The sequence below is a fragment of the Sorex araneus genome, chromosome 4 (genome assembly GCF_027595985.1).
Source record: "Sorex araneus isolate mSorAra2 chromosome 4, mSorAra2.pri, whole genome shotgun sequence".
NCBI lineage: Eukaryota > Metazoa > Chordata > Mammalia > Eulipotyphla > Soricidae > Sorex > Sorex araneus.
The window spans coordinates 46479363-46489881 of record NC_073305.1 but is presented as its reverse complement, the minus strand read 5'-3'; the positions used below and the strand labels follow the sequence as shown (position 1 = coordinate 46489881).

Below are 10519 nucleotides of genomic sequence, written 5' to 3'. Positions count from 1 at the left end.
ACGTAACAAACAAACCTACCAGCAAATTGCCAATTTTCCTTTTGCAGACTTGGGTTAAAGCTCTTTGCTACTGGAATTCTTTGCCATCAAGGTCTTAGGGAATAGTCAGCTGTCACTAACGCGGTGCAAAACATCTCGTTTAATCCGACTTTTAAGAGAAGGAACGTTAGCTGATCTCCTATTGCCTTTTTTTTGGCATTAGGTTATTTGGTTAGATGCTTTCCAAATATCTATTTGTATCTTCATAAATCAATAAGATGTTAAGCCCATTTTGCAGGTGAAGAAACGGATATTTATGAAAACTAAGAACTTTTTAAGGCAGGTTTCTGAGTATCTTCGATATGCTTTTGCATAAGGTAAGGGCTCAAAAATAGCTTTTCCAAAGTTATTTTATTATTACTTGGTAGTTCCACAGTATCTCAAAGTTACAAACACCCACCCACATCCTTCACAACCTTCCCCAACTCATAAAAGGAACTTGCTGTTCTCGTGACAAAAACCTCAGTCATTCACTTTTCTCTCAACCAATCAGCAAGTACTGCTGACTCTGCCTTCAAAGCCTATCTAGGATCTGGCTGCTTTTAGCTGCCTCAAGTCACGATTATTGTCATTATTTTCCAGACAATAGTAGGTCACGCAGAACTAACATATCAACTAGTAAGCTTGGGGGCAAAGCCATAGTGCAGCAAGCAGGGCACTTTGTGCAGCCAACTAGGGTTCAATAGGGTTCAAACACAGGAGGGTCTCTGAGCCAGAGCCAGGAGTAAACCCTGAGCACTGCCAGGTGTGGTTCAAAAGCAAACAAAAAACTAGTTAAGTTTTGGGGCTGGAGCAATAGCATAGCGGGTAGGGCGTTTGCCTTGCACGCGGCCGAACCGGGTTCGATTCCCAGCATCCCATATGGTCCCCTGAGCACCGCCAGGGGTGATTCCTGAGTGCAGAGCCAGGAGTAACCCCTGTGTATTGCTGGGTGTGACCCCAAAAGCAAAAAAACAAAAATAAAAACAAAACAACTAGTTAAGTTTTCAGAATCTATACCCTGGACCATTACAGTATAAACTCAAAAAAGGAGTACTGGAGTGATAGTACAGCCATTCTCTTGCCTTTCATGTAGTCAACCTGGGTTTGATCCTTGGCATCCCATATGGTTCCCAAGCACCACCAGGACTGATTCTTGAGCAGAGAGCCAGGATTAAGCCCTGAGCATTGTTGCCAGGTGTGGCCCCCCCTAAAAAAAAGTGCCAAACCATAACTCTAGAAAAGATGGGACTTTTGTCTTTTTTGTTCACTACTGTGTTTCCTCAGTGCCCCTACTGGTGCCATGGCTATTGGTAGTTGACTACCTTATTCTCAAAGCAGCTTAATAGTTACTTTAACTTTTTTCTTTTTTTGGTGGGAGGAAGTATTTGGAATCACACCAAGCTTTGTTCAGAGATCACTATTGGTAAACTATATGTGGACTATAGGCTCTCTGGGAACTATATATGGTGCCAGGAATTGAACTGGAGCTGGCCACTATCAAGGCAAACATATCAACCACTATACTATCTCACCAGCCCCACTTCTGAATATTCCTAGGGTTGCTGCCTGAGTTCATTACTCTGTATTACTCTATCACTGTCATCCCGTTGCTCATCAATTTGCTGAGCAGGCACCAGTAACGTCTCCATTGTGAGACTTCTTGTTACTGTTTTTGGCATATCGAATATGCCACAGGTAGCTTGCCAGGCTCTGCCATGGGGGCAAGATACTCTCGGTAGCTTGCCGGGCTCTTGGAGGGCACAGAGGAATCGAACCTGGGTTGGCCATGTGCAAGGCAAATGTCTTACCTGCTGTGCTACCACTCCAGCCCTGATCTGTAACATATAACTAGGCTTAAAAATTATATGGTTATTCAGAAGTGACATAAAATTATTCCTTTAATTAAAAATTTTACAGTGATTCATTAAAATAAAAATAATAAAAAAAGATTAAACTGTGAAAAAAAATTTTGTTTTTGTGTCATATCTGCCTATGTTCAGGGCTTACTCCTAACTCTGCATTCGGGGATCACTCATGGCAGTATTCAAAGGACCTTAATGTGGTGTCAGGATCTAACCAGGGAAGACTCCTTGCAAGGCAAGAAACAACCCCTGTATTATCTCTCCAGCCCCACAAAATCACTGTCACAGGGAGGTGCTGGGACACACCTAACTGTGATTAGGGCTTGGTCCTGATTGTACTCAGGGATCACACCTGGCTGCACTCATGAAGTCATGTGTTGCTAGGGATGGAGCCCAGGTCGTCAGCATATAGGGCAAGTGCCTTACCTGCTGTACTATCACTCCAGCCCCAGAAAGTAACTTTTAAACTTAGTAGTGTCTAGGGAAAAAAAGATGGATTTCATCCAAAGGAAAGTGCCACTATTCAAAACGTCTTTTGTAGCTGACTGAGGACCAGAGCACTGCCTCCAAAGTCCTGATTGATAGTTGATATGGGTATAGAAGTTTGCCAAGTCTCAGCTAAGGAAGACAAAGACAACAAGTTAAATTTTTGTTAAAACAAAACGGGAGGGGTTGGGGTTGGAGAGATAGCACAGCGGGTAGGGCGTTTGCCTTGCATGCGCCCGACCCGGGTTCAAATCACAGCATCCCATATGGTCCCCTGAGCACGGCCAGGGGTGATTCCTGAGTGCAGAGCCAGGAGTAACCCCTGTGCATCGCCGGGTGTGACCCAAAAAGAAAAAAACAAAAAAACAAAAAAACGGGAGGGGCTGGAGCGATAGCACAGCGGGTAGGGAGTCTGCCTTGCATGAGGCCAACCCAGGTTCAAATCCCAGCATCCCATATGGTCCCCTGAGCACTGCCAGGGGTAATTCCTGAGTGCAGAGCCAGGAGTAAGCCCTGTGCATCACCAGGTGTGACCCCCCCCCCAAAAAAAAAAGCAAAAAAAAAAAAAACCAAAACGGGAACAGTACAGTGGGTGAGGCACTTGCCTTACACAGCCCAGCCTAGGTCCAATTGTCAGCACCCCATGTGGTAACCTGAGCCCTGCCTGGAGTGACCCGTGAGCATAGAGCCAGGAGTAAGCCCTGAGCACCGGAAGATAGGGCCCAAATACCAAACCACTACATATGTCACTAAAACAAAACAAAACAGAACTGGGAGAGAGAATAGAGGGGGTAAGGTGCTTGCTTGTCTTGCAGGTAGCTGATCCCAAGATGATCTCTGGTATCCAACCCCAAGCCAAGAACAGCCCCTGAGCACCTCTGGGCATGGCTCAAACCATTCCTCTCCCCAAATATACTACAAAGAAAAAAGATATAACTTTAAGATGGTCTTTCTTACCTTTTTGATATTAAGAGTTCTTTTATTCTTTCTTAGGTGTTTTATCCTTATCTTGGAAAAATGAAACACTAGTTCATATTTTGGTCTCAAACTAGGACCTGCTTCTCTAGAATATAAAGTAGGAAAGATTTATGTGAGCTCTCTTGCCTATACAAAGAAACTAAAGGCTTTGCTGAACCGAGATATAGGCAATCAGCATTAGTCACTGTGTTAGGACCTGAGCCTAGCCCGAGGATACTGTAGTAAAAATAAATTACCCAAGATCCTCAGGCTCATGTAGCTTGCACTCTCATCAAAGGCCTCAGGGAACTTCCCAGGGAGATCATGTAACACCTTTTACATCATTTTTATCAATATTTAGAACAATGCTTTTAAAACATATTAAATACTTTAGGGTCCTGAGCAGTAGTATAGCAGGGCACTTGCCTTGCATGCAGCCCATCTGGGTCCTATCCTGGCATCAATTACTATCAACTCCATAGGGTCCCCTGAGCCTGCCAGGAGTTATCCCTGAGCAGAGTCAGAAGTAACCCCTGAACACTGTCAGGAGTGCCCTCCATGGCCCCCTGCCCACACACCAAAAATAAATAAGTAAATAAATAAATAAATAAAACTTAGATTATTTTCAATAGCAAAATCTCCACTAAAGTGGCAAAATGAAACTAAAAAACAAAGTGATGTAAATGGCCAAACTAGTATCTGTGAACTGAGCTTCAAGACTTCCTTCAGGGAAGACGTTAATGTTTTGTGGGGGTAGGGGGTGCACTTGGATGTGCTCAGCGATCATCATTCCTGGAGGGCTCTGGGACCCTATGGAGTGCTAGAGATAGAATCTGGGTCTGCTGCAGGCAAGGCAAGAGCCTTATGGCTGCTGTACTATTGTTCTGGTCCCAAGGGAAGATACTATTACTACCAAATGAGGACGAAGTCCCTGGCATACCATCTAGTTGCTTGCTATACTTCTCCAGAGTTCATCACAATAGTTATCGGTTAATAACTATCTTCCTCTCCAGTGGACAATCTCACTGGCTCAGAGACTTATGCTGGTCTTGCCCGAATGTTAGGGAACTCTCAAACATTCATAGACTGACCACTTAATAACTTGATGATGCTTTTGCTGGGTCATCTAAGTTGATTCTATAGAAGTCTTCAACATCCATGTATTGCTGGGGATGTCCAAGCAAGTCATCCACATTTCCCCTGAGATATACATGTACTTTTTATTGGGGGTGAGGAGGTGTACATCTAGTGATGCTCAAGGGTTACTCTTGGCTCTGCACTCAGAAACTAACTCCTGGTGGTGCTTGGGGGACCATATGGGACGTCAAGATCAAACCAGGGTTTTTCCCCCATGCACGGCAGACACCTACCTGCTGTACTATTGCTTTGGTCCTGAGATATGCACTTTCATAACTTTCATACTCTAATGCCGAGATGTATACTGGGGCTCCCTCTGCACTCTGGAAAAGCTCACATTCTCTTTTAAGTGTATTACTCTCTCTTTCTCAGAACTTCTAAATAAAATGTTTTTACTTTACTGCTCATCTCCTGAAATTCTTTTCTGAGAGGGAAAGGCAAGGACTCAAAAGGCCTGGATACAGTTTAGGACTGACTTCCTGCAAGGAGCAAGATTCACAGCAGACTCTTTTTTTTCTTTCTTTTTGGGTCACACCTGGCAATGCACAGGGGTCACTCCTGGCTTTGCACTCAGGAATTACTCCTGGCGGTGCTCAGGGGACCATATGGGACTCTGGGAATCGAATCTGGGTCGGCCACGTCCAAGGCAAACGCCCTACCCGCTGTGCTATCACTCCAGCCTCCACAGCAGACTCTTATCTGTCCTAGATATCCCAGTCATTCCTGGGGCAGCAGAGGTGTGGAGAGAAAGAGGCAGATTCCTTTCTCGAGACTGCCACCTCCCTCCTCCCCACTTCACACAAGTCACCCGAGAACCACACCAGCGTAATTGAGATGTCACAAAGGGATGATGCAGTGAAGATCTTAAAAAAAAAAAAGTCTTCAACAGTGAAGTATTTAGGGGCTGGAGCCATAGTACAGAGGGTAGGGTGCTTCAGCGGGTAGGGCGTTTGCCTTGCACACGGCCGACCTGGGTTCTATCCTCGGCATCCCATATGGTCCCCCAAGCACTGCCAGGAGCAATTCCTGAGTGCAAAGCCAGAAGTAACCCCTGAGTATCGCTGGGTGTGACCCAAAAAGCAAAAAAAAAAAAAAAAAAAAAACAGGGGTAGGGTGCTTGCCTCACACACGGGTTTGATCCCTGCCTGGCACCACATATGGTCCTCTGAGCTCAATCGGGGTAACTCCTGAGCACAATGCCAGGAGTAAGCCCCCCTCCCCCATCACAATTAAAACAATGAAGTATTTAAATTATGTGTTCAGACAGCTTCACGTGGCCAACCTGGGTTCGATTCCTTCATCCCTCTCGGACAGCCCCGCAAGCTACTGAGAGTATACTGCCCGCACGGCAGAGCCTGGCAAACTACCCGTGGTGTATTCAACATGCCAAAAACAGTAACAAGTCTCACAATGGAGACATTACTGGTGCCCGTTTGAGCAAATTAATGAACAACGAGACAACAGTTCCACAGCTTACCCTTCATCTGAAAAGATGACTCAAGAGAAGAAAATCTTGATTTGTTCAGATCAGGAAAAAGCTGAGTCAGCACTCAAAAGGCCTACTCAGCAAAGGACGTTGGGAAGCACTGAGATGCAACACCATGGTACTACAGTCCATTAGTCAGAGCAGAAGGGCTCATGGAGTGCATCAGTCCAGGGCTGAGAAGGTTTAAACGGCCCATTTCCTATAACCTGGGCCTCTCAATGTCTAAGTCAATGTGCTCCAGATGCTTTCCACTTGAATGGACAAAAACATTCCCCCACCCCCACTGGGAAGTTTTCTGCTACTATTGGTGTTGCACTTGCTGTATTCAGGTTCTTCTGGCAGTTGCTTAAAGGATGTGGCATATGGGACCAAAAGAGGTGTTCCTATATGCAAAGCATGTGTTCCAGCCCTTTAAAACATATTAAAGATTGGGGTTGGAGAGACAGGACAGCAGGCAGGGCACTTGCCTTGCATGCAGCCGACCTGTGTTAGATTCCTGAACACAAAGCAAGTAGTTAAGTCCTGAGCTCTACTAAAGGTGACCCCAACCCCCCCTAATAAAATAAAAAGACTAAGATTTATCTGGACACAACATATTAAATAATTTGAAGTAATATATACATATATATATTTTTTTCTTTTTGGGTCACACCCAGCAATGCACAGGGGTTACTCCTGGCTCATGCACTCAGGAATTACTCCTGGCGGTGCTCGGGGGACCATATGGGATGCTGGGAATCGAGCCCGGGTCGGCTGCATGCAAGGCAAACGCCCTACCCGCTGTGCTATCACTCCAGCCCCCTGAAGTAATATATTTTATTCCTGTTGTTGGATAAGTTATCTCCTTGGCATATTCCCATCTGCCCTTTTATCTCCCATCCATCATTGCTCATTTCCTCCCCAAAACAATTCTCCCCGTCACTTTCATAAAATCTTTTTTTTTTTTTTGCTTTTTCGGTCACACCCGGCGATGCACAGGGGTTACTCCTGGCTCCACACTCAGGAATTACCCCTGGCGGTGCTCAGAGGACCATATGGGTCGGCCGCGTGCAAGGCAAACGCCCCACTCGCTGCGCTATTGCTCCAGCCCCATAAAATCCTTCTTGATCATGTTTATATTCCCAGACAATGTCTTTAGATCAGTGATTGGCAAATTAAAATTCTGTGACCTGATTCTGTAAAGAATTTTCATTGTTTTTTATTTTTGGGCCATATCTGGCGATATTCAGGCTTTCTCCTGGCTTGGTGCTCAGGGGTCAGTCACTCTTGGTGGGTCTCAGAGGACAATACGTGGTGCGAGGGCTAGAACTCTGGTCAGTCATGGGCAAGGCAATAGTCTTACCCACTGTACCCTCGCTCTGGCCCACCAGTTTTGTTAGAACACAGCCTGATCATCTATGGTTTGCCAATGGCTCCTTTCTCACAACAGGGTAACTAGAACAGAAATTGTTCAACCACACCTGACTGTGCATTGGTGACTGCACATCTGGATTTAAAAAATTTTGTTGTTGGGTCACATCCAGCAGTACTAAGAGGCTATTCCTGGCTTTGTGCTCTGGGGACCAAATGCAGTGCCAGTGACTGAACCAGGGTCAGATTTCTTTTTTTACTGTTGCTTTTTGGGTCACACCCAGCGATGCTCAGGGGTTACTTCTGGGTCTGCACACAGGAATTACTTGGGAGACTATATGGGATGCTGGGGATCGAACCCAGGCCGGCTACGTGCAAGGCAAAGCCCTACCTGCTGTGCTATCACTCTGGCCTCAGGGTCAGATTTTGAGTGCAGCAAATATCTTAACCCTCTACCTCTCCCATGGTCTGCTTTTTGTTGGTTTTGGGGCCACAACTGGCAGTGCTCAGCACTGGTCCCCAGTTTAATTTTTTTTTGGGGGGCTGTACCTGGCAGTGCTCAGGGCTTATTCCAGGCTCTGAACTCAGTAACTATCACTTTTGGTGGGGCTTAGGGGATTATATGGAGTGCTGGGGACTGAACTCAGGTCAGCTGTGTGTGAGGCAAATGCCTAACCCATGATTGCGCCATTCCCCCCACCCCCGCTTTGTATTTTGGGGGGAGGGTGCCAGAGAAATAGTATATGAATGAATATGCTTGCTTTGCAAGCAGCCTGGCCCTGGTTCGATCCTTGGTACTGCGTATGGTCCTTGGAATTCCACCAGGAGTGATCCTGAGGACAGAGCCAGAACTAAGCCCTGAACACCACAGGTGTGGCCTAAATAAAAAAGTAAACAATACAAGATAAACAATAAAAGATAGTTATTTGACCCAAAAAAAAAGGCTTTTGAGTCAAACCTAGAAGTGCTAGGGGGCCACGTAGTGAGGGGACTTGACAATGGGGTGCTTCCAGCTCTTTAATCTATCTCTCTAGCTCCAGGTCACCCACCTGTTGCCATGCTGGGGATCCCAGACAGCAAACCTGGAACCCAGTTCAGCATGTGTTGGAAGCACCAGGGACCAAACTCATGGCCTCATGTTTGCAAGACAGGCGTTTTTAACCATGGAGCCATGTCTCAGGCCTGGAAACAGTACTTTTTACTCTACTAGCATGTGGTGGTCATTCAATGTGTGAAGCACAGAGCACCCAGCAGTCACTTAAGGAGTTGTCACAATGTGTCTCCCTCCCCTTTGCCCCAACTTCCTCTAACAATGCAGTCAGTAGTCAGAAGAGAACTACATAGGTTTAATGAGTAGTTAATATATAGAAAAGTCTAGCTTTTTTTTTTCTTTCTGTTTTTGGTCACACCTGGCGATGCATAGGGGTTACTCCTGGCTTTGCACTCAGGAATTACTTCTGGCAGTGCTCAGGGGAACCAAATGGTATGCTGGGTATCAAACCTGGGTTGGCAGCGTGCCAAGGAAAATGCTCTACTCGCTGTAGAGCCCCTAGAAAGGTCTACCATTATAGCTTAGTTTTTTAGATTAAAAAAACCTTTTTGCGCCAGGAGTAATTCCTGGGTGTAGAGCCAGGAGTAACCCCTGTGCATCGCTGGGTGTGACCCAAAAAGAAAAAAAAAAAAATCTTTTTGGCCACAGTGGTGGTACTCAGGGCTTACTCCTAGCTCTGTGCTTAAGGATCACTTCTAGTGAGCTTGGGGGCCTTATGGGGTGATAGGGATTAAACCCAGGTCATCTTATGTATAAGGCAAGCACCCTGTCCTGCACTATCATTTCAGTCCCTAGTTTTTAGATTTGGATTAGAAAATACAGAATCTGCAGCATTCAGATAAACTTGAGTTCAAAAGCCACTGTCTCTTGCCCAATGACACTGACAACAGACAATTTCAAATGGCTCACTGAGGTGACTAGTCAGTCAGCACTAGCCCAAAGGGGTCCACAACGAAGTACCCTCATCCTCCTACCACTATACCCTCCTTTATGGGAAAAAAATTTAATAAAAAAAATCACATTGAAAAAAAGTTTATTTAAAAAAGTTCTAGCAGCAAGAACAGTAACAAAACAAGAGGAGAGACGAACAAACAAAACAAGGAGGAGGTTGTGTCTGAGATGGCATTGTCTCCATTCTTTAATCAAGTTCTTTATACCGAGCAAACATGACTCTTCGAACAGCATCTCGGTAAGTCTCATTGGACTGTCTCTTGCTGGTTCTTCCTGGTGTCCCCACACTGGGTCCCCTCATCCGGCCTTCGTTCTACAAAAGAAAGAAAACACAATGCAGCAGACTTCATGGAACTAGCTTCAGGGCTTTGATACTATAAGCATTTCTGGATCAATAAGGAGTAAAATGTAGGCAAATTCTGGTGAGTGTTTAAAATAAAAACTGGATATTATTACCACGACATATTTTATAGGGCCCATACCTATCGATGGCTCGTGCTATGGACCTGACAATTTGGTACCATGCTTTAGAGGCCCATTTGGTTCCAGTGATTAAATTTAGTACATTAAGCATATGGTCTATCTTTTGAGTTCCTCCCAGGCTCTGGGCAAGTTTAATTATTTTTTTATTTTTTTTTTTTTTGCTTTTTGGGTCACACCCAGCAATGCACAGGGGTTACTCCTGGTTCTACACTCAGGAATTACCCCTGGCGGTGCTCAGGGGACCATATGGGATGCTGGGATTCGAACCTGGGTCAGCCTGGGTTGGCCGCGTGCAAGGCAAGTGCCCTACCCGCTGTGCTATTGCTCCAGCCCCCTGGGCAAGTTTAATTATTAAAGAAATACCCAATATGAATAAAGAAGGTGAAGTCATGAGTTCAGGATATGGAATTCAACACCAAAGATAGGAAAGCTCTAGAGAAAGAAAAAGGCAATTTCCTATAGTTGGCATTTTCAGAGGGGGCCAAGCCAACACAAAATGGGCAATGTTCCTTTTTATTGCCTTCTCTTTCTGAAATATGAGACAAGGTCTTCCATGGAACCAGTTCCAACTTCATATTCAAATTTTAGCTACAAATAACTTAGACCTCTAATCATAACCTCTCTGAGATGTTTTTGCACTTTTTTTTTTGGTGGGGGGTCTCTAGGCTATACCCGGCAGAGCTCATCATACACTCCTGGCTCTGTGCTCAGGAATTACCCCTGTTGGTAGTTGGG

The 10519-nt window shown here is 45.3% G+C and overlaps 1 protein-coding gene across 7 annotated transcripts in view; it reads right to left on the bottom strand.

The window, feature by feature from the left end:
- Window positions 1–9366: 9366 nt before the first annotated feature.
- The window catches only part of RBM6 (RNA binding motif protein 6), a 113660-nt gene continuing 112507 nt past the window's right edge, over window positions 9367–10519 (bottom strand). For all 7 annotated transcript variants that reach the window (XM_055134629.1, XM_055134628.1, XM_055134633.1 and 4 more), the window contains one exon: window positions 9367–9614. In XM_055134629.1, coding sequence (XP_054990604.1) covers window positions 9489–9614 — 126 coding nt within the window. In that variant the 3' untranslated portion in view covers window positions 9367–9488. The remainder of the gene's footprint in view (window positions 9615–10519) is intronic.